Below are 23,891 nucleotides of genomic sequence, written 5' to 3' on the forward strand. Positions count from 1 at the left end.
CTATGACTGTCTTAAGAAACAAAACATCCCAAAGGTGAAATTTACGGTATGTCTAACCACTTGTAGCAAAGGCCAAGTGTAAGCAAAGCAAACCCTTAAAGGCATACTTTCACAGGAAAACGTTTTGCACTGAAATCCATTTTTCATAAGAGCAAACAGATTTTTTTTTTTTATATATTTAACTTTGAAATCTGACTTGGGGCTTGACATATCGTCAGTTTCCTAGGTGCCCCCAGTCATGTGACTTGTGCTCTGATAACTTCAGTTACTTTTTACTGCAAGTTGGAGTGATATCAACCCAGAGCCGGGCCAGGCCGGCCAGGTGTCCTAAGCAACCTAGGTGCGCTCGTCAAAAAGGACGTGGACGTGTGTATCAAAAAGGGCACACGCGTTCGAGAAAAGGACTCATTCACCGGCCAAAGGGGACCAGACTAGGGGGATGAGGAAGAGAAGGTACGTGCCTCCCCCCAGTTTTGCGCCCTAGGCACATGCCTATTCTGCCTCATACCCCTAGTTCTGGCCCTGATGGTTGGGCTTCATGCCGCCTCCTACTATCCTGCCGCTCTAGGACAGGGCTATGGTGGCCTTTCCACAAATTTGGGCCTGCTGTGGAGAGGACTGTATCAACAAGCCAATGCAGTCCTCATCCGTTTGGTTTTCACCTAGACAGCCTGGTTTTTCAAAGGACCTGCCTGGGTCGAAGCCATCTGCCCAGTTTTCAGCATTCTGAAAACCATGTAACAGTCATCTGCACTGCCTCTGGATACAATAATCCCACCCTTGACGTCATTACTTTACATCAGACATAATGCAATACGATACAGAGTCCAGTCCAGGTTCAAAATCTTTTAACACTACAATATTGTTTTTCGAAAAGCCTCATTAGTGCGTACGCAGATTTGCATTTGAAATAAAACAATTTGAACTGCGAAAGCTAGCGACTGCACCCCCGCCATCCACAATATGTCGTCCATCAACTTTAGCATATTGCCAACCACCCCGCCTACTACGGGAGCTGTAGCTGACCAAGCCGGAAATAATTCTCACGTGTGGAAGCGGAGACGCGTGTGTGTCTGCAATGGATTCGACGAAGGTTTTTAACATAGTTGGTGGCGAAGATGTTCAGGAGCCTGTATCCCTTAAAAGAAAAATGTCTTTATTCAGGTAAGAAGTAGGAGTAAAATCGAGTGTGAGCTGGGAGAGCCTATAAATACCGTCTCCGATTGGTCCCGTCTATACAGAGCGTGTTGTGTGAGTAGGACCCGCATTGCAATATAAACAGATTTGTTTTCTTCTTACCTACAGCAATTAGAATTCGTGCCTATTACTTACACTCCACAATTAAAACTATCCAAACATAACTCTTAAGTAACTTTCCAATGTCAATTTATTTAAAAAAAAACTTCAGTGTTTGTAAATGTAATTGCAATTCAAACGAATTTAACAAGTTGCATACAAATCCCTGTTTTTGAGTAGAAGTTCCTTTTTATAGTTTTATGTTTGTTTTTGGGTGTTAAAGGGTTGGTAACAGCAATAAATTAAAGTAAAATGCATTAAATGTAATGGACTGGTGTACATGGTGTGTTTGTTTCAGACGCACGTAGAATCCTCGGCTTCATACACACCAACCAGAAAATGCTGAAAAAGAAAGCGAGCGCACAAGGAAAAACTCCCATAGTGTATCACTAGAGACGGACTGGCCTGCTGGGACACTGGGAATAAACCTGGTGGGCCCTTGGTTTAGTTAATTTGGCCGGGCATAATAAATTAATTAAATTTGTACCTTGGGGTCTGTCTGGGTTCTATGCAGGTGTTGGGCCACACAAAGATTAGAATCGCTATGGTTACTGGTAAGTGATTAGATTGGAGTAGACCCTCGCACACCCGTTATGCAGCTGTATAGATTAGCTCGGTGCTCAATGGATGGAGGATACGGTGACCTCCCAGTAACTGGAACGAAAAAACACAACAGCACACGAGACTTGTATCTGCAGGGCAAGCCCTTGCAAAAGTTTTTACTGCTGAGTAAAAACTTTTGCAAGGGCTTGCCCTGCAGATACAAGTCTCATGTGCTGGTGTGTTTTTTTGTTCCAGTTACTGGTAAGTGATTGACAGTGGGCCAACCACCTGCTTCTGATTCTTCTCCCCATAGCTGCTTGCAGTACTTTCGAGCTGAGGACCCTGCTATGTTGCTATGGTAAATTATACGTTTCAGGCATTGAGGCAGCCAACCCGGAGACCCGAATGCGCAATCTATTAGGTGCAGCCAGGGTTGGACTGGGCCGGCGGGTTAACGGCTCATTTGGGCCCTGCCAGCCCAGACCCGCTACATGCAGTCCCGCTTACCTCCTTCCCTGATAGCCGCGATGCAAAGGAAACTGCGGCGCGGGGGGATTGGTGGGCTGAATGGGGGGGTTTAGGGCTGGGGGAGGATGGTGTGGGTGGCCCCTGTGCTGCAGGCCTGGTGTGTCCTGCCCCCCCCAGTCCAATGCTGTGTATCACCAATGGTATAGTTGCAAGGTTTCAAAATCATGTTACCACTTAGCAGCGAATTTGAGTAATATGTATCAGGTAGGCGTCCACCACAATCCTCCCACCTATGTATTCACAGGCACAATATTGAGTCGCTTTTCAAAATATGCCCCTTTAACTTTTTCCAAATAATTGCTCTGGAATTCGAATTTTTTAATTTTTTTTGGGGGGGGGAATGCTTTCATATTGCCGTCTCTCATTGATCCTCTCTCTGGCTTCCAGGGTAAAGTGGACCCTAGCAAGCAGAGCTGCTTAATATAAAGCTTCTAATATGCTTTAAAAAAATTTAAAAATGAAGACCGATTGCAATTTGTCTGAGCATGTTGCTGTCTGTATCATACATTGAAAGGGAAACTACCCCACCTGAAGAATCCCAGAAAAGATATCCGCAAGCTACTGTTAGAGCTGCTTGAGGCAGGGACATACAATTCTATGCATACATATTTAGTCTGCAGCCTGGCCATTGATGCATAAGCTGCACAAGCACATAATTAGGTCTGCTAATTTTACTGATTATCAATCAATTCAGATACAGACAAAGTATCTGTACTGTAGCTGCTATGACTTGTAACTTAGTGTTTTGTTTTTTTTTGTTTGTGTAGTTGTGAGATTTGTGGTGGTGAAGAAGCCAAATACAAATGTCCCCGATGCATGAAATATTCCTGCAGGTAACACGGAGTTTAAGTAATTTCTCAGAAGTTCAATAATAATTGGTTGCTTGTTTGTTTGTAAATTTTTTTTTTTCCTTTTCAAAGTCTACCGTGTGTGAAGAAGCACAAAACCGAGGTCAACTGCAGTGGCATGCGGGACAAGGCAGCTTTTGTGCCAATGAGCAAATTTGATGAAATAAATCTATTGAGTGGTAAGTACATGATTAGTACAGACACACCCATGATCACACGAAAAATGAAACAAGGCACAGATATGCAACACATCTGCTTCCATAATGTTTTTGGTTTGATGCAACAGGGTACTGTACCAACATCCAAGAGTAAAGCATCCTAATAGCAGGTTCAGAGCTTCAGAATGGGCTGGGGGGAGCCTGGATGAGCAGTACATGTGGTACCATCTGATAATTGAAATTATGCACTGTTTAGTAGTAATTAATATAGCAAGTGAATTACGTCTATATTCATGTGCATGGTTTTAGGTAGGGATGCACCGAATCCGGGATTCGGTCCAGGATTCGGCCAGGATTCGGCCTTTTTCAGCAGGACTTGGCCGAATCCTTCTGCCCGGCCCAACCAAATCCTAATTTGCATATGCTAATTAGGGGCGGGGAGGAACATTGCGTGACTTTTTGTCACAAAACAAGGAAGTAAAAAATGTTTTCCCCTTCCCACCCCTAATTTGCATGCAAATTAGGATTTGGTTCAGTATTCGGCCGAATCTTTCGCAAAGGATTCGGAGGTTCGGGCGCATCCAAAATAATAGATTCAGTGCATCCCTAGTTTTAGGGTGCTATGTCTAATGACACGATTTGAATTATGTAGCTTCATGCTTCAAGATCAAAAAATTCCCCCTTTCGCCTTGAATGGAAATCATCTGGTGCAGTTTTGTGAGGATGATTTTTTGTTTTAAAATGCTGACTGACACCTTCTTGAGTGCTGCTCATTAACAGGAAATTGCATTCTTTTTGAAGCGAATGGCTGCCTCTGCACTGGGAGTTGCCTCCTGGTGTGGACAGCATAACGATCACGCCACCAGCATTATTTGCAAAAAATAAAATTGTTTCCTTAAGCCAGTGTATGGGGCTCTATTGGTCTGCACCTCCGGTGGGGAAAACAAATTTCCCCAGATAGGTGCCTTTTAAAGGAGAAGGAAAGATACAGAAGCAGTTTATTGATAGTAGATTAGCCACAATAGCACAAGCTATAACACTATATTTATTCTGCTGAATGCTTTATCATACCTGAGTAAACAGCTCTAGAAGCTCTCTTTGTTTAGGATAGCAGCTGCCATATTAGCTTGGTGTGACATCTCTTCCTGCCTGAGTCTCTCCCTGCTCACTCAGATTACAGCAGAGAGGGAAGGCGCGAGAGAGGAGCAAACTGAGCATGCTCAAGCCACAGCCCTGGAGGTTTATGCTGAAAACAGGAAGTCTGATACAGAAGCCAATGTATACACAATATAAAGAAAGAAATGTGGTGTTTCGTTTGACAGAGGATTCGGAGCAGCATTACTTTGATGGTTTACTTGTGTGTTTATATAGACCCTGATAAAGCTTACTTAATTTTAGCCTTTCCTTCTCCTTTAAGGAAATATCATTGTGCAATGATTTAAACAGTTGGGTTTTGGGATAGGATCTCTTACGTTATTGAGACAAAATATATTTAAGTATAAGTAGAATCTCTGCCATAAATCAAATAAGATGGCTGATTAAAGCTAATTAATTTCTGTACCCCTGCCCCCATTATTGTGGGGTTTTTTTTCAATTTATCTCTCTCTCTATGTATGTATATATATATATATATATATATATATATATATATATATATATATATATATATATATATATATATATATATATATATATATCTCTCTCAAGTTTTGATTGCTTAATTTTAAAATTGTCCTGAAGTGCTGCCCATAAACCATCTATTCTCTCTTTCTCTCTCTTCCCATTCTAAGATTATCGTTTCTTGGAAGATTCTTCAAGATTGGTTGATTGTGGAGCTAGAGATCGTTTGTTCCCCCGGCACACAAGTAGTAAATATGTACGTTTTAAGGTTTTCTGTACATTCTACAAACATAATTGTTTTTTAAGGACCAAAAGCCATAATGGTTTTTGGTCTCCATTCCAGACTTTCAGTTCTGTTGAGTAGATTTTTCACTGTATATAGGGACACCCATATTTTCAACCAGACCCCACAAATGAAGCTGCACTTTCTTGATATACATAATGTTAAACAAAGACTTTGTCTAAATATAAAACCTATATATTATATTTAAGGATATATTTTGGTATCAGGAGAGAAGTGGCAGGCAGTCCACCAATTGTGATAAATGGATGTATATATGATTTTATCAGCATAATGCAATGAAGATAATGCTAGTAAAGAAGATATTTTATACATGGTCAAAGCTTCAGTATATTGTCAACTATATATAAAAAGGGAAACTTAGAAAAAATTGGGCAAGCATAATATCCAATGCTATAGTAATCTTACAATCTACAGTTAGTTCAGTATAGATGTGTTTATAAATGTAAGTGTACTGATAAGTATGTATGTATAATATGTACTATGGGTCATTTGGAGGAGTTAAACTTGCTGGACTTTTGTCTGTTTTCAACCCAAAACTACATTTTTGGTATTATTCACATATCGGTGGAGACATACAATGATTCAACTGTAGTGGAATTAACGCAAAAAAATACATTTGCCTACTTTGGCAGGCACAGTGATGGTGACAGTCTAAGCAAACATCTCTAGGAAATATCAAGTTCTTATGAAATATTGATGGTTTATTTTAAAAATGAAGGAACTGGTTACCCTTAATCCTTACCATATGGAAGTTACCCACTTAGTAGGTTCTATAAATAAACCCTTGAATGCGCTATACTGAATGATGTTTTGTTTTTCTCATCTTTAGTTAAACCTTTTGAAAAACAGAGCTCGAAGACAAAATATTGACCTCAAAATCCTGCCTGTTGGTTTCACAAAGAGAAGAATAAATTCAACCTTCTTCCACAAAAAGTACGTTTAAATCAGGTGCACAATGTTATGGAAATGATACTTTCGCAATGTTCGATCGTTAAACTCTGTAGTGTAAACCTTCTGCAAAGTGGTATTTCTGTGTTTGCTGCCACTGAACTGCATTTCTACACATATCTGGTTAATACTAGATTTGAATGTGTGATGAAACATCACTAATGAAATTCCAGTAGGCCCGTTGTTATTGGCTACTCATCTAAACCCGCCAATATTAATTGGAATACTGAACTTACACACAGTGATCCTCTAAGGAATTTTTCATTTTTTTTTTTTAAATTTTCTATTTGTTTTATAAATGTACCGTAATTGATGTTGAAATCGGTATTTGTTTGTAAAGTCTGCACTTGTGGCCCTGGCTCCTTAAACAATGTACGAGATGCCAGCTCATGAAATAATAGGAGGATAACTAACTTCTTTTACAAGGAATAAACAAACACTGCTTTGAACTACAATTTACATTTACACATAACAACACTTGCTGTGGTTTTAATGTGTTATGTATGAAAACACATTTTTGATTAGTTATTCCCTTTATTATTAATAATAATAATCATCATAATCAAAATTCCTTTTTAATTCTATAATGCAGGTAATAAAATTGGCATACTGTTCTTTGCATTCATATATCTGCATACTGATTTGGAGGTAGCGAAAATGGAAAGCATTTTATCCAAAATTCTGAATTTTAGAAAAGTCTCCCATAAACTCCATTTTAATCAAACAATTTAAATTTTTTAAAAGTATTTCCTTTTTCTTTATAAGATCAAAACACTATCTTTGTACTTGATCTCAACTAAAATAGAAATAATCCTTATTGGAGTCAGCAGACCTAGACTGCTGCTAAGGATCCTACGTCTCATTGGCGTATGCTAACAGTGGCTTTCTGCTGACCGAGTCAGTGTGGGCTGCAAATAGAGTGGCCCTGGGTTATGCTGGAGGGGATTTACAGGTAACTGAAGCTGTGTAGGGCTGCTTATTTAGATAAGCAATACAGTAAGTGCAAGTAAAATAGAGAAAGTTATTAATGGACTTGTGACTTCTGTGTTTGCCTTCATTATACTGAATGGCTATAGAAAGGTGATGCCCTGTGCGTGAGAATACCATGTTAGATCTATGCAGTGAGTGTCTGTCTAAAGTAAGCTAAGAAGATATATCCGCTTACTTAAGCGTGCTCATGGCAGTAATGCGTAGCACTGTTGCTTTGTCCTATTCAGTCCTATAGAAACCTTATTAAGAGTGTAAGCAGTGGAAAAGTTTCGTACTGGGAGCTACCACTTGGTGTCTCTCTTGTCATGACAGATAACTAGTTGGCCAGCTTAAATATATTGCAATATATGGACAAACAATCCCTGTTTTGTTTAAAGGCTAAGGCATTTTTTAGTAGCTGTATGCACAAAATGTCTTAAAAAAAAAAAAAAAAAAAGTGTTAAATATATTGATAATGGGTGCAGAGGACCTGTTGTATTTGTCTATTTGTACAAAAGTTGAAACCGATAGTAGTATGAATCTGACAGTGGGCTTTAATGTCAGATATCGGGACAATCAGGAAATATATGCATCTTCTTGCATATGGATTAGCTCTTACTAAATAAAGCAACCAAAGTGATCAGATAGGGTATTTTTTGTTTTTGTCCTGAGATTGATACGTTTGTACCTCTTATGGTTGGACTTGGAGTGTGTGGGGGAGGGGGTGGTAGGGTCCAGTCACCCAGACAGCATAATAAAAGTCCTTTTCAGATTAAACATGTAATGAAAATTATATATATTTTTTTAAATTATATGTTATATAGTCATATAAAATCTTGGCTTTCATCATATATTGCCCAATTTAAATAATTTATTTAGTGTAAGTAAAGTTAATATTGCTGGACTACATTATAAGAGTTTGCCAATATGTTTTTAGGGTGACTGGTTCCCTTTAAAAATAAATTTCTACGGACCCAGTAACTCCAGGTTAAATAACTGATTTAATTCCAAAAGCTTGTACAGGTATGGAACCAGTTATCCAGTTATGCTCTGGACCCAGGTTTTGTCCAGAGCCGTATTTATATATAGGCCCCCGAGGGCCTGTGCCTAGGGCGGCACGGTTTTGGTTTCGGGTGCCTATTTTTTTTCAGTTCTGTGTTTTGTTTTTTTGTTTTTTTAAAAAAACAACAAAAAAAACCCCTCCCCAACCTCCGCCATGGATTTCCATAGGAAATCCGGTGACTGAGCTGAGGGGTAGGGGGGCTTCCTCTTCTCCTGCGCTGGCTGTAATGAGAGTGGTCTGAGAATTTTCCGAAGTTGCTCGAAGTTTCCTTTTGTGGCAACTTTGGAAAACTAAGCGACGTGTGTGTCATAACGCAGGCGACTCTCATTACAGCCGGCGCAGGAGAAGAGGAAGCGGTTCGGGGAGATTATTCCCTCAAAGAAGAAGCGATTAGTCGCCAGGGTGGACTAAGCCTAAAGGTGCAAAGTCTGTCACGGATCTATCCACCTATAGCAACGATTCCACCGGTAACATTTACTACTCACCTGTTTAAATGCAAACATCTTATTGGTTGTTATGGGTTATTGCACTTGAGCAAACTGTATTTTTATATAGTTTAACATTAAAGATAACTCTGTCAAGTAGCAGTATGCATGTTGATGTGTTTGGAGGGGCAACAAGTGAGAATGGCTAGTCTGAATAAGTGGCTTATTTAACTCCTTGCAGTTGTTTATGGCATTCAGACATTGAATATACAATCGGTACATTATAGTAGGTACTTTCCTGCCTTTTTTTTTTTTTTTTTAAACCTGAAGCTTTAAATGTGTCCCATATCCATGGTATCAAAACCGTCACTACATCAAGCTGCACGTTTAATTCAGTATTGATAAAGCGACATTGGGCATAGTTCTTATTTATAGCAACCTTTTTATCTGATGGCCACACATTTGTGTGCAGATGTGTTCCATTCATGTACCTAATTTTTGTTTTAATGTAATTTAATACATTTTGGAATTTCAGTGCATATTTAAGTCTTGTCTCATCCTGCCCAAGTAATTGTGAAGGATTATGGCATCCTAGTTGCCTAAGGTGTTACCCATAATTCAAATAGAGGAACTGTGGCTAAATGTATATATTCAAGTACAGAACAACTCTTTTTATACCTATAAGTAGCATCCTGTACTTTTTAAAAGTGGTTAATAAACTGTCAGAATATACTGACAGAGGCCAACAGGGTTTGCAAAGTAAAAAAAAAAAGTTCTATGAATATGCCTGAATTATTGACTATTTTTATATAGATGCTCTGTGTGTGAGTTGTGTGATATCCAAGGCTTAATTTGACCTCACACATCCTGTGGAACATGTGGATGGATATTCATGCAAGTTAGGCACACACCTGGATGCCCCCATTGTGATGCGATCTATCTATATATCTATCAAAAGGGACAACCTGCGGAAGAATTGGTTGGATCATTTTGAATGTGGGCTAGTAATGTATCAAACCGTAAGCCAATTTATACTCTGAAACAATTCACCATTTGGCTCATGATTTCAATCACACCTAAAAACAAAAAGTATTATAGATATATATATAGATAGATCGCATCACAGACACATGCAGTGCTTTTCAAAGCATAAACGCACAAGGTTATAGTTATTATATATTAGACTGTGAAATAGCTTGGGGTTTCAGTACACAGGTGGAAAGAGGTCAGTGTCCTGAAGAGCTTCCAATCTATTAAGGGGCTAAGATCCCACATGCAGCGTGGTCACAGATGTCCCAAATAATACAGAAAAAGTGTCCAGCTTTTTATATTTATAAAATGTCAGTCTTCTGTTGTGATGTTCATGATGTACCTCATTCTGTCTAAAAACACATGCAAAATTATATTTTCAACAATTGTTGATTTGGGAGGAGAAAAAATCTTTTAGGTCCCCAATAACAAGGTTACATGTGCATCATTACTTATATTTAGGCAACCAAGCCACTGAAATTAAAGTAACAAACCAAAATTAATAGTAGGATATCTTTTGCATAGATATACAGTACCTGTACCTTTTCACACTCCTTTCATGTGCACAATATCAGCAGAAAACTTTTTAGATTGCCAAATAATGTACCTTTTTGTATAATCTGGCTGATATCAAAAATAACTGATCTGTTTTGCAGTCTGAAGTAATGGTAGTCCCGCTGCTGTGTCTGCTGTATAATTCTGAATGCAATTCTGCAAGGTATTGGTAGTTTCAGTGGGGGTGGTAAGTTGTTCAAGCTAAGGAGCTCTGTATTGCCACCTGCCTATTTTCAGACTAGCACAGCTCTGTGGATTGCATCCCCAAAGGCCCAAGCACGTGGGGTATTTAATTGAGCTCCCTCTACCTAAGGGTCATTAATTAATTGTTGCTCTGAATAATGGCAGAAAGGGTGGAGTATGGATTCAGTGATGGTGCTATAGATACGCTCTTGAAGAACCCCACTAGACATTGGCAGGGCAGGAGTTAAGTACAGGGTTCCCCAACACAGTGCAGCATCCTGAGCTCCCAAGCTTGAATGACATACAGTACAAGGTGTTCCAGAGGACACTAGATGCTGCACACCTCTTTGAGGCACTCCTCTCAGAGGGGCCAAGTGCAAGCAACATTGCATCTTTGTAAATGAGTCCCGAGATCTTCCCTGCATTTATTTTAATAGTTAACATAAAAACCTTCTTTTTTGCAGACAAATGCAACACAGACTTAATGTGTGAGAAACAATAGCTTTTTGACGCCTGTGAATTTTCATACTTGCCTTGTTTTTAACACAATGTCTACTGCGGTGTACTGACGTTGTAAACTTGCTGCCTGCATTTAAATGTGCTGATGGAAACGCATGAATTTGGCATAATTGCCACTCCATGACAAAATGAGACGTAGACACTTTAGTTATGTGTCAGTAAGTTTCTGGTTTGTTACTCAAGCTGTTTTTTTTTTATTATGTACTTGTCTAAAATATTATTAGCCTTTTCCCATGAAACCATAAACGTGTTTTTCCTATTACACACAGTTTATTGAATAGGAAACTAATGTTTTGGGTAAGGCACTTGGAAAAGTCTGATTAAGCTTAACATTTCACAAAGTTATGTATTCTATGAGCCTAATTAGGATGGTGGAAAAACTGCACAAAAGAACAGATATAACAATCACTGCCTTGTGATAGGACATTCGGAAAATATATATATATAATTTTTTTTATTTTTTTTTTCAACTGTGTAGAAAAGGTCACGTGCACTCAGGCCCTTCACAACTGGTTCTGCTTGGTGCACAAGGATTAAGGGAGACGACACTCCCAATATTTATATTTTATATTTAAAATATAAAATATTTTTTTTTTTTTTTCAAAACACAACCAAGCTGTGATCATGAATCAGAGCAGTATCTGCTGCAGAAATACAGTAGTTCTTGTAGTTGCCTGTCAGGATCACAGGGTTATGAACTTTATTTTATAAGCTGCCATTTTCAAATTCATTATTGATATCGTTAAAGAGGAGAAATGCCTTGCTATAATAAAATGTAATGCTGGAGCATTCTCATCGTTTTGTTAAATCTTTATCAGGACCCTGTCACAATAACTTATATTGTGGCTGAATCTGCTTTATTGGACGGTGTGAATGGCAGCTGATTCCTTCACCATCCAAATGGTTAAATGTACCGCCAAATTGAAACTGGTTAGTTTAAAACAGTTTAAGTTGGTATGCATTAATCACATTGCAACAGGCTCTTTATAAAACACATCCCATGTATCTAGCTTGTTAATTCTTTCTTGTACTTTTTACTACAAACAAATGCCCTTTTAGATGATCTTCTTTGAAAAATTTGGTACCGAATGGTCATCTTGAACACTGGAATTCGTTCTATGGAGAATCTCCCAAATGTGTGTATATATATTTAGACATGCAACAGACCAAGCTGACAGCTTCAAACGATCGTTGAGGGTTTAGATGTGTTTGTACATTCCAAGAGGAGGAAACCAAATGCAAATCAGTGAGATGTTTTCTGGTTTGGGAGGCTCCCAATTATTGCTTAAGAAACATTACAGATTTCAAAAGGAATCCAAGACTTGCTCTTTATTCGGCCACATTCTTCACTTGTACCGTGCCCAGCAGCTTGCTAAATTGAACCTGGAGAAAGCTCATACAAATGAATCCTGTGTGCTCTCCCAACAGTAAATGTTTGTTCAGGGAAACAGCCCTGGAATTAAAAACACTAGATCAAATGTTCAAACCATATTTTGGTTGAAAAAAAATTCATTGGTTTTAGTTAATATTTGCAGGACAGTTTGTCACTGGCAAAGCTGTCCTGCCTTTTCAGTCATAAACATGCAGCTGTGTATTTCACAGATGTCCAGTTAACAGACACCAATGGTTTTAGTCTGTTTTCAAGTGGTGGGGTTATTTCATATTCAGGCAATGAGTATTTTAGCAGGACTTGTGGTGAATAAAAAATATGCGAGGGATTTGCTGTGTGCAAGACCACATTCAGCTGCTGGTATAAATGACTATAGCAGAGAAAATATAATGTTCTTGTCCGTTAAATACAAAATAGGAGTACTGTATATTAATAGTGTTGCATGTTTAACCAAACACTTTCCTGTGCATGTGCAAACAAAAGAGGCAGCGATAACCCATTTTTCCTTTGAGCTTTTAGATTTAACAATACACCTGGTAAAGCAGGGTGTGGCTCATTAATAAACACTAGCATCTCTCTTTATACAGGCTGTGTGAAATCTATGGAAAGAGCCCAATTAAGTGGAATGCAACTTCCCTGGATGACTCAAATACAGTGATCCTTTGATATATTGCCTTCTTTAAATACAGGTCTTTTGGTTTTCTTATGACCTACTCATCTGTTCTACTGAAAAACTTCCTTCTGTAGAACCATGTGCATGTCACAAAACGCTTAGCCAGAGGGCACATGATTCTGTGGAAGGAAAACCTTACCCTGTGAAACAATTTGTGCATTATCGGTAGAACAAGTGGCGGCAAACAGCACAAATATTGTTATATTATGTCTTCATTTGAACAGGGAAACAGAGAACTGAAGCTGCTTATGTTTCTAACGTAATGTTTTTTTGTGAAGTAGATAAATCAGAATAGCAATCTGTAAGCCAAATGTTGAAGAGGGGGTTGTTCATACAGAGCTCATTGTGTTTAGTTCAATTAATTTAGCGCCATTGCTGGATTTTTTTTTAGTATATGTTCTGTTTATTTTGCTCATGTTGGATTGGTGTATACTGCCCCTTTACCTAAAGAAACACCAGTTATCTGAAGAAGTGGTTTGTCAATCAAAGGACAAACCATTTGTCCCTTTTACAAGGCTGTAAGGAACTCTGATATTAGCAGTATTAATTATGTAAAACATTTAAATATGGTTAATCTGTCACTAGTCTTCTATAAATTCTTGTATGATTTTTGTCATGTTGCCTTTAAAAAAAGAGAGAAATTACCAGGTTTCCCATCACTGAATATGGATTGAAAACATTTTGTATCAACTCATTTGATATGCAGGTGAATAGGAAATATTTAATGCTTGCCTGGCAAAAGAAATGCAGAGTTCTTATAAGATTTCCACAGGCATACATTGTCCAGGGGTGAACTTACAAACCAGTCTAGAGAGGCAGCAATAGAGTTGCTTTAGTGTCGGGTGTGGTCTAATACATGCACTAAATATATGAGTAACTGCAAGTATTTCGTTCACAATGACGCAGGCAATATAGGATATCACTCCAGCCTGAAGCCAGGATTTAAGGCATATTTAACAAATCATTACCTCAATAAAAGCTGTTAGCTGGCTCTAAATACAGACTTGTTCCAATAAAAGAACCTTTTATAACCCTCAAGTGTGAAAGAAGTGGCAAACCTAATGTAAATAACATACTGTAGTCACCAAATGTTGTTCTGTGTTGGGCTGCCCCCCCCCCCCAGTATTTTTCAGCTTTTTAGTTCTTATTTGTCTTAACTTATTGTTGCAGAAAGCACATACTTGATTTCATCACGTTGAACACATCCCTTTATTGTTACTTGACTATGTAAATCAGATCGAATACCAGTTCTTCAAGTCAGAGGGTCTTTGCAAAGAATTAGCGGCAAGTTAGGGTGCAGTGCAAACTGTATATGTACCGACAACTTTGCAGTGAGCATCGCAGCTCCTTGCATATGTATGACCAGCTACAGCTGTGAGATGCATTCATTTAGAAGCAATGGCACACAGGGTGAATGCCAGCACTTTGTCAAATGCAGGGTTTAGAACCTGGCAGCTGGGTGGCACAATGCTCATATTTACCCCTATATTGACCTAAATGCCATTCACCTTGGCCCTGCGAGTGCGCAAGTGGCTCTTTTGAATCTTGTATTCTGGCTGTAAGATGGCTGCCCACAGCAAAATGAATTGTGGGGTCCAAATCAGGTTTTGGGAGTGCTACTTTCCAGAGAACATATTGGTGCTACCAAAAGAAACATGTACTTCACATATAAAGAGAAGTCTGTAAAAAGAAATGCTTCATGTACTGTTTATTTTTACAAAAAATTTTAATGAGGAAATCGTAATGAAGCGAAAGCTTCTATAATCACGTGACTTCTCATATATGTTGTTTTCCCTCTTTGTTTGCAGAGAGCAACGATTTTACTGGCACGTGAAGCTCATATTTCCTCAAAGTCATGCCGAGTACATCGAGAAAAGGTAACCAGTCTTGAGATATTTAAGCCAATGTGTGTATTCTGCAGCCATTTTATACAAATGAGCATGAATGTTGTTTTTGAGAATTCAAAGCGCCATATTTTTTATGCTGTGTAAAATGAAATTCGCCGAAAAAAAACGGTGTGAAAAGCTGTGTAAAATAAATGAATTTTATTAAGGTGTGTGTGATTTTACACCATGCGAAAGCCAGATTTGCCACCATTATTTTACATTGCTTCTGGCAGAAGTCGCTCTTAAGAAAAAAAAATGTTGTGCTGTTTTTTTACACAGAATAATAAATAAATGATCATTTCTGTTGGTTGACATACAAGTAGGGGCAGATTTATCAAAAATCGAATTTGATATTTTCCACGATTCAAATTCTTGTTTTGCACCTAACCCACACATACAAGTTCGATTTTCGAAAAGTCGAATGTCTGGTATTTATTGAGCAAAAAAAAAAAACCCTTGAAAATTCGAATGTAAAAATGTGTCATCTAAAAGCTGGCGTGGTTATATAGAAGTCAGTGGGAGTTGTCCTGGGCAAAGCTCAAGTTATTTGGTTAATTTGAGGGTTTTTATCCTACAACTCGATCAATTTGAGTTTTTGGGACATAACCCCGATCAATTTGAGCAATTCATGTTTTTTGGGACATGAACTCGATCACTTTAGTATTTTTTCCCTATTGTTTTTACGAGTTAGAAAAACCCTCACGCAACTCACAAATTAAATTCTTGATAAATTTGCCCCTTAATGTTTCAAATCTAATGGATTGTCTTGTTTTAAACTGAAGGGTACCCGATAATAGAATACTCCACAAAATACTGGAGACCTACGTCGATCCTGAAAAGTCAGACCCAGTAATTCGCCAAAGGTATCTTGATACTACTTACTGTTATTTTTTCATGCAATATGAAGCTTTCAAAAGATTTAATATTTGCGTCCTTGAAAATGACTTCTAATGGTATATATTTAAAGAACGCTTTTTGTGAAAGCTTCTTTCATTTTGTACTTTCCTTGCTTGGACATCCACTTAATTGTGAAGTACATTGCTCTTCTTTTGCTTTGGCAAGAGAATGTGTCCCAAAAATCTTGTTAAAGAGGTTCTTCTACTAAATGTGTTTCTTATTACTGTAACTTTGTGCATTAGCAGAACATAAAGCAAGAGTGACAATATTTAAAATGGTTCTGTATAAAGTAAATGTACTACTCGTGTTTACGCTAGAGCCTTGCTCTCCCTGTACATAAGCAGGAGCCATGTCAAAGTAATTCTGCCTGTTGGCCTGTGAACATAAATCTTTAGTCATAGAATCAGACTTCACAACTACTTTGTCACCATCGTTGCTGCTAATCATTATGGAATCCTTAAACCACTCATGTTGCAAACCTGTCCTCTTTTCAATGACTTCTCTTTTTGTCAGTAGTTTTTACATTTCAGCAATATGGTACCGTAGCAAATTAGCCCTTCTAGATTAGCGCTGCTTAACTTTATATTGTTGGTGTCATAATGATGTCACTAACATGCTGGAATTGATGCAATCTTGGAAACCCTCCATGGTCTGGGACATAGTAACTTTTGTAAGGTAGTGAAGTTATTAATAGTTAAAGGAGTGGGTCAACTTGAAGTTTAATGTACCGTAAGGCAACAAATGTATTGATGTTGCTTCTTTTTATTACTCCTCTTTCTATTCAGGCCCACTCCTATTCATAATTTAGTCTCTTCAAATCCAGCAAAAAACACCTTCTTTGAAGCAGTTGGAATAGCATTGTTGAAACCTTGCTTTAATTCTTCTAGAGGTGCAACTTCAACACGTCTAGTAGGTAACAAGCATCCCATTATGAAGGTATCTTCCACTGCTATTTTAGAGCTATACAGCCCACTGTTAGCTTCCCAATGAATACCTCCAGTTGCTCCTTCCTCGTTTTCGATTACTGAGGCTCCTACAATACCTTTTCAGTATTCTTGTCTACTGCCCCACCTCAGCCACTTAGAGTGCAACCTGGTTGGTTGCTTGGCAGTAGAACACAATTGTTGGTACAACATGAGGCTACATAGCTGGTACCATCCATAATACTATACAAATTTTTTTTCTAGTTTACTGAAAGCTTTGTGTCCCATTCCAATAACTTTCCTTTTTCTCTTTGCTCCCTTGCACCGGAGCACTCTGTGTTTTGTAGATTGCCCCTCATGCAACAAAGTAGGCGTAACTGACAGTTTGGCACGTGGTGCTATGATAAATGAGCGCAAGTAGACATCTTGTGTATGGCATTTTAATGGTTGAGGTTCTGTGCCCTTTTTTGAACCAAGTGATTATAAATTGCTTCTGTGTCTTTGACTTATACTGCATCTGGCTCTTTTTTGTTGGGTATATTCTCTATACCAGTAGAAAATGTATAGCTTTAGAGCAGGGCTCTCCAACTTTTGTGGTACCAAGGGCCAGACTTTTTCTGGCCTACTTGGTGGAGGGCCAATAATAGAAGCCAGTGTTGACCGCTCCCTGTTTTTAAACAACGCCCATTTTAAACCACACCCATGTTACAACAAGAACTTTTAAGACCATGTTCACATTAATGGTGGTAGCACACCAAAAAAACAAATGGTTGGTGCTCACTGCAGGGATATCGCTCCTGTGTGAAAAATGTAAGTCATATCAAAACATACCCATAAATCCATATGCCTCCTCCTCCATTGTGGATAACACTGCACACACAGGGGTCATAGGGCAGGGGAGTAGGGCACACACTAGGATCAAATGGTAGGCGGAGTAGGGCACATACATAAAGCAGAGGGCAGGCAGAATAGAGCAGGAAACAGGGAAACCTATCCGGACCACTCTAAAAAGAACAGTTCATACTTTGCTACATACAGTATCATAATGCTTGTGTCCCTCCAGCAGTTTGTCTGAGGTGTGAACAATGTGGACATTTACAGTCTGAGTCTGAGGTGTGAACAGTCCCGAGCTTTACAGGTGTAAACGATGCAGGCATTTACCGTCTAAATTTGAGGTGTAGACAATGCAGGGGTCAGTTAATCTCTGTAGTGATATATTTTAAAGCTTGCACAAGGAAAGCAGTCACAGCAGGCAGACTTTCATGTGGGTGGCCACACAAGAGGGATCGCAGGCCAGATGTGGACCCTGGGCCGCCAGTGCTATAGAGCAAAATGAAAAATATTTATTGTTGTTTATTTTCATTTTCAGATTGAAAGCATATGTCACGTCTCAGTCTGGCATTAAAGTCTATATGAAGATGGAGCAGGGAAAGTGTAATCCAGCCAGGTATACTGCTGATTTTAATTCCATTTTTGGTATGTGTTTGCACATGCTATTAATTGTTTGGTCTCAAAGCTAGTTTAGATGTGTCTGCGTGTAAAAAGAAAAAAGTCCATGTGAAGGAGCAGAATTCTTCATGTTCAGAACTGGTTCTTAGACTCTGGTCCTTTATATGTTTTACATTTAAAGTTCATCTAGCACCTAGAAATGTCATATTATATCAGGGAAAAGTTTTTTTATTATATCTGTGGAAATCCATGGATGATATTTGTCCCCTCATCAACACTGGACGAAAGGCATGCACTCTACGGGACTCCAGGCAGCGGTAAAATCCAAATTGCTTTATTTACACAAACATGTTTTGTCCTAAAGTGCTTTGTGTGTTTCCACACATAATCATAGGCCAATGATTACGTGTGGAAACACACAAAACACTTCTTTAAAATCGGCAGAGGGGGGTTGAAGCGCTCTATTTTTGTGGGTGTTCTTAGGATATTTATCCCCTCTTTATCTTCCTGGCTAAGTACTAAATCCCTTGTATTCTATACAGATATTTATTTGTAAATATGTGCCCTATAGCCCCTTTCAGCCCAAATGGCTGCCCTCTGGTTTAAACAGGAGCATATTTATGTAACTGTAATAAATACAGTCAAAGGTCTGATGCCAACACCAAGTTTTTACTGGTGTAGAGTAACCATACATTTTGTGTTTTATATTTAGGGGCTTAACCTATTGCCTATATCAAAGAAGTAGAGTAGTTTAAGCATTGCCACAATGCCACAACCCTAATGAGCTACTGTAATGACCCTGCGCTGGCACGAAGATGAAAGTTCCTTTTTAAGAATATGTTCCCTATGGTTTATTTTTTCAACTTTTTCCCTGTTATTCTAAGATTTAAACCCATTGGTTGCTGCCTTCTGTGACACCAAACCTATGTATCCTTTCACACCTAGAGGTGGCAGTCATTTGCCTTTACATAATGTTACTCTGCTGTTAAGTTGTCTATTAAATGATCACACAGAGCCAGTGTGTCAGACTCAAGCAAAACATTAAAAACTCCCAAAAAATGTAGGCGTCCGCGAGCATGGAAAGGGAAATTGCATCAGATTACAGAAATGGCAAAATATTTTTCTAAGCTTTTACTTTACTTTGCACGGAGGACACCACGTAGTGTGATATTTTACTGAACAATGGGACCATTATTTAAAATATCTTCTGAATGTATCCTTATGAGCTTTTCATAGACACTGAGAGTTTATAGGAAAAAAGTCTGTTAGTAACTGGTAACATCTCTCAAGTTTGTGTAGCCTGTTCTAATTAATTTATTTGAAAAGAAACTCATCTGAGAATATAGTTAATTAATTAGGATCTTAAACTGAAAAATTGTCAAATGTGCAGTAATACAAAGATTATATGAAAGTCATATAATTCTACTGCCTTAAAGACATTTTTGAGCAAATATAGACACAGATATAAGATCTGTTATCCGGAATGATTGGGACCTGGGTTTTATGGATAAATGGTCTTTCTGTAATTTGGCTCATCTGACCTTTAAGTCTGCTAAAAAGCATTTAAACATATAATAGACCCAATAAGATTGTTTTATCACCAATATGGATTTATGCAACTTATTTAGCGTCAAGTACATGGTACTGTTTTATTATTACAGAGGAAGTAGTAAGGAAATTAGTTTGAAAAATTAGAATTGTTTGCTTAAAGTCGACTCTACAGGAGATGGCCTTCCTGTAATTCTGAGTTTCCAGTTTAAGTGATCACATACCTCTAAAGATGCATTGGCAAACTGTTTACTGGCTAGCCATCAGGATCCTATCAAAAAAGTCAAAGGGGTATGTGTATGAGCACTGTGCTGGGCTGGAACAAGGCCAACACAGCAAGGAATACTGTGTGAGGGGACACAGTGTGGTATACTGATTATACTTCTGAACAGTTGCAGACATGAACCATAATTAATTCTGCAACATTGACGTTTACCTTCAACAATTTTGATACTGTATCATGAAATACCATTCCCTATACAGTGCATTGAAATAAGATGTTCAACAATCTGCATGGGCAAAAAATGTCACTGTTCACTGAATTTCCATTTCCTATAGAAATTATATTATATAGTGAATAAAGTACCCCCTCTTGTAAAATATAAGGATATTATAAGTTACCGAGGAGTTTCATGACCATATAAAAAAACGAGGCCGAAGGTCATGGAACTCAGAGGTAACTTCTAATATCCTCATATTTTGCAACTGGGGGTACTTTATTTATTATAATACACAAGTTTCAGTGAGTCATGTGACAGAAATGACATCAGAACTCACCGTTTATAACTGATGACATCAGAACTCACCGTTTATAAGGATACAATTTACAAGATATACATATAATACACAAGAGCCATGAATATCTTGTAAATTATGTCCTTATAAATGGTGACTAGTGATGTCATCAGTTATAAATGGTGAGTAGTGATGTAATTTTTGTCACATGACTCCTAAAACTTGTGTATTATCAAAAATAAAGTACCCCTTGTTGGAAAATTTGAGACTATTAGAAGCAGTCTCGGAGTTCGATGACCTGTATAAAAGCACTTGGCCTTGTGCTTTTATATGGTCATGAAACTCCTCTGTGACTTATAATATCCTTATATTTTACAGTAGGGGGTACTTTATTCACTATATAATTTACTAGTAGGTGTAGTAGAGTAATAGCAAACCAACAGTCATTACATGCATGCAGCTGATTCTGTGTAATTAGAGTTCAATTAGTGAGTTTATTCATTCTATGAAAAACAGGTGTCAATTACAGCGCTTATTTAAGGGGAAAACATTTAATGAAGTGCAGAAAATGATAGGCTGCTCAGCTAATATGATCTCAAAAGCTTTAAATGGCAACAAAAACCTGGGCAATGGCAAAGAACACTGCACATACTATCCCAAATCAAAACATGAAAGAACATTTATCATATTTTAGATATTCCTTTACAGAAAGTGAAGAAAATGGACTTCAACAGTGATCCCACCAAGATCAAAATGTGTAATAATCCATGAGATTTCAAAGCACCCCAGGCTTAACATCTAAAGATCAAAAGGCCTATCATGGATTGGCAACATCAGTGTTGATTAGTCCACTATCATGAGAACAAAGAACCACAATGGTGTTCATGATATTGTTGCAATGAGATCACACAAATGCTAGAACAATGTGCAGTAGACAGAACAAAATACTCTCCTGGCTTTGAAAGCATTCTGTTTGACAAAAGCAAACACTTCATTCTAGCATCAGAATCTTATTTAATCTCTGAAACATCGGTGGCATTTCTAATATCAGTAATTCTAAAACTCTCAAAACTCTGTTTTGATGCCTCTGGACCTGGATGGCTTGCCATCATTGATGGAACTAAGAATTCTGAATTGTACCATCAGATTCTGAAGGAAAATAACAGGGTATTCGTCCATGAACTGAGACGCAGGAGAAAATGGAGCAATGTAGCAATACAACACTAAAAACACAGGTCCATCTACCAAAGAATGGTTAAAGCAGAAGAAAGCTGATGTTTTGGAATGGCTGGGTCAAACTTTAATTGTATCGAAATTTTGTTTAAGGACCTGAAGTGGGTAGGTAGTTAATTTGAAGAAACCCACCAAACATCCCTGAGCTGAATCTGTTCTGTAAGGAAGAATGGGCTAAAATTCCTCCAATTCAATTTGCAGGACTGATCAACAATTAACAGAAATGGTTTGTTGCAAAACATGATTGTCAATGCAATGGCCCCTATTTGTACATATTCAAATGACTAACCCTTCACATATTCTGGGACTGGATTATCTTTCTGATCTGTTAGAAGTAAATGTTATTTTCCAGTAATGCGCTGTTTGTATAGAATTCATGGTTATTTTATTTTTTTGAAATTGCGGATGCTTTGTGGTCATGTGCAAAGTAAAACAGATTTGGCTGTGTATTTTTAGGTTCTATGAGTTGGATCCAAGTGAAAGTCTCCTAAAGAACTTAGAAAATAAAACAGTAATAGAGTATCCTACGCTGTATGTTGTGTTGATGGAATTTACCAGTGATGATGTTCTGTTTGTCAAAGGTAAGTGCAATTAAGCCAGTGACTAAATATTTGGTTTTCATTTAGTTTAGAGTATTGTAAACTTCAGTAGCATATATGTTTGCTGTGAAACTGCCCTCACTTCTTTGTTACAAGGCTACATGCTTTAAACCTGCTTTTTTACACTGTGGCATAACGAACCCTTAAAACAAGTTCATGTAAAATTGCTCTTGTAAGCACTTCAAATATGTGTATTTATTATTTTCTTCTAGTTATAAAGATATTCGCAGTTTTCACATTTTAATGAAATTCAAAGAGATTCTGTCAGGATTTTTATGGTTTACTTTTTATTGCTAAATGACATGGTTTACATTGCAAAGAATTCACTGTGCCATTTACATTTTATTCTTGAACCAACAAATGCATTAATATTTGTGTGAAGGCAACGATCTTAGTGCATTGTGCCTGATTCTGAGCTTTGAGAAGGAGCCAGCACTTCTGGAGTGAACTGCTTTGAGACAGATGTTGTTTCTCCCCTTCTCATTGTACTTCAATGGGATCCAAGTCATGCTCCTTAGTTTTTCCAGCTTGGGTGCTATTCTCATGTCTACCACTAGATGGGACTAGGGAGCACTTTTAGCAATTCAAACAAATTCTTTAGCAGATATGTCAGGTAGCTGCTATCTGGTTATCTGCCCATTTTTTCTGTTGATAGGCTGCTGATGGGTTTCGAGGGGGGCAGGGAGGGGGTGATATCACTCCAACTTGCAGTGTAGCAGAAAAGAGTGACTGAAGTTTATCTGAGTACAAGTCACATGATTGGGGACACCTGGGACATGGACATGATGTCTATCCCAATGCCAAATTTCAAAATTAAATATAAAAAAAACTATTTGCTCTTTAAGCAAAATTATTACAGTGCAGAATTGTGCTGGAGCAGCACTATTAACTCGTGTGTTTTGAAAAAAAAAAAAAAAAGTTTCCCGTGGCAGTATCCCTTGAAACAACGGCACAGTTTGGCACAGTCGGCCTGACAGGCAGTAAAAAGTTTCAGGAGAAAAATGCAGAGGAGTCTGAGGTCTGAGAGTTCTCTGCTCTTATAAACATAGCAGCATCACGTAACCTTCCACGTCTTTTTTTTTTTTTTTTTGAAATGTAATTACTTTCCCCCTTCCAGATATTATCTCTTGAAAAGTAAAAATAATGTAAAACTGATTATAAAACAATTTTATATCTCTTATTTTTTAGAGCCAGTGCAGGCTTTGCATCCAAATCAAGACCAAGAAGAAAAGGCAGCCTCATGTAAATCCCACAAAAGATAAATACATATTTATTTGATAAATAATTTGTTTATAGCTGTTTTTCTCTACTTTTATTTTCTCTATTGTTTTACACATGTGTTAATAAGTGTATTCTGTACATTTTGTGGAATAAATGTACACTGGTTTTCTAACATCTTTCCTTCTAGGAATATAATAAATATAACACTTAAATATTTTGTAGATCTGATTTCTTATAATATTCCAATCAATATATAACTGATGATGATTGTATAGTATGGATGTACTTCCAATGCATATGTTGCAAATGGATAGTCTGTTAACTCACATAATTTTTAAAGATTCAATGT

The 23,891-nt window shown here is 37.8% G+C and overlaps 1 protein-coding gene across 2 annotated transcripts; it reads left to right on the top strand.

The window, feature by feature from the left end:
• Positions 1–1,006: 1,006 nt before the first annotated feature.
• Positions 1,007–23,754, top strand: znhit6.S (zinc finger, HIT-type containing 6 S homeolog). Of its 2 annotated transcripts, none has more exons than XM_018260680.2 (10): positions 1,007–1,164; positions 3,135–3,200; positions 3,288–3,394; positions 5,164–5,249; positions 6,127–6,230; positions 14,860–14,928; positions 15,720–15,800; positions 18,127–18,204; positions 22,179–22,303; positions 23,510–23,754. In XM_018260680.2, the coding sequence occupies exons 1-10, from the start codon at positions 1,079–1,081 to the stop codon at positions 23,581–23,583; spliced, it is 876 nt and encodes a 291-aa protein (XP_018116169.1). In that variant the 5' UTR covers positions 1,007–1,078; the 3' UTR covers positions 23,584–23,754. The 2 variants fall into 2 exon arrangements, with proteins under 2 accessions (XP_018116169.1, XP_041417210.1); XM_041561276.1 differs by lacking the exon at positions 1,007–1,164 and adding an exon at positions 1,202–1,251.
• The last annotated feature ends 137 nt before the right edge of the window (positions 23,755–23,891 follow it).

Source organism: Xenopus laevis, chromosome 4S, assembly GCF_017654675.1.
Source record: "Xenopus laevis strain J_2021 chromosome 4S, Xenopus_laevis_v10.1, whole genome shotgun sequence".
Taxonomy (NCBI): Eukaryota; Metazoa; Chordata; class Amphibia; order Anura; family Pipidae; genus Xenopus; species Xenopus laevis.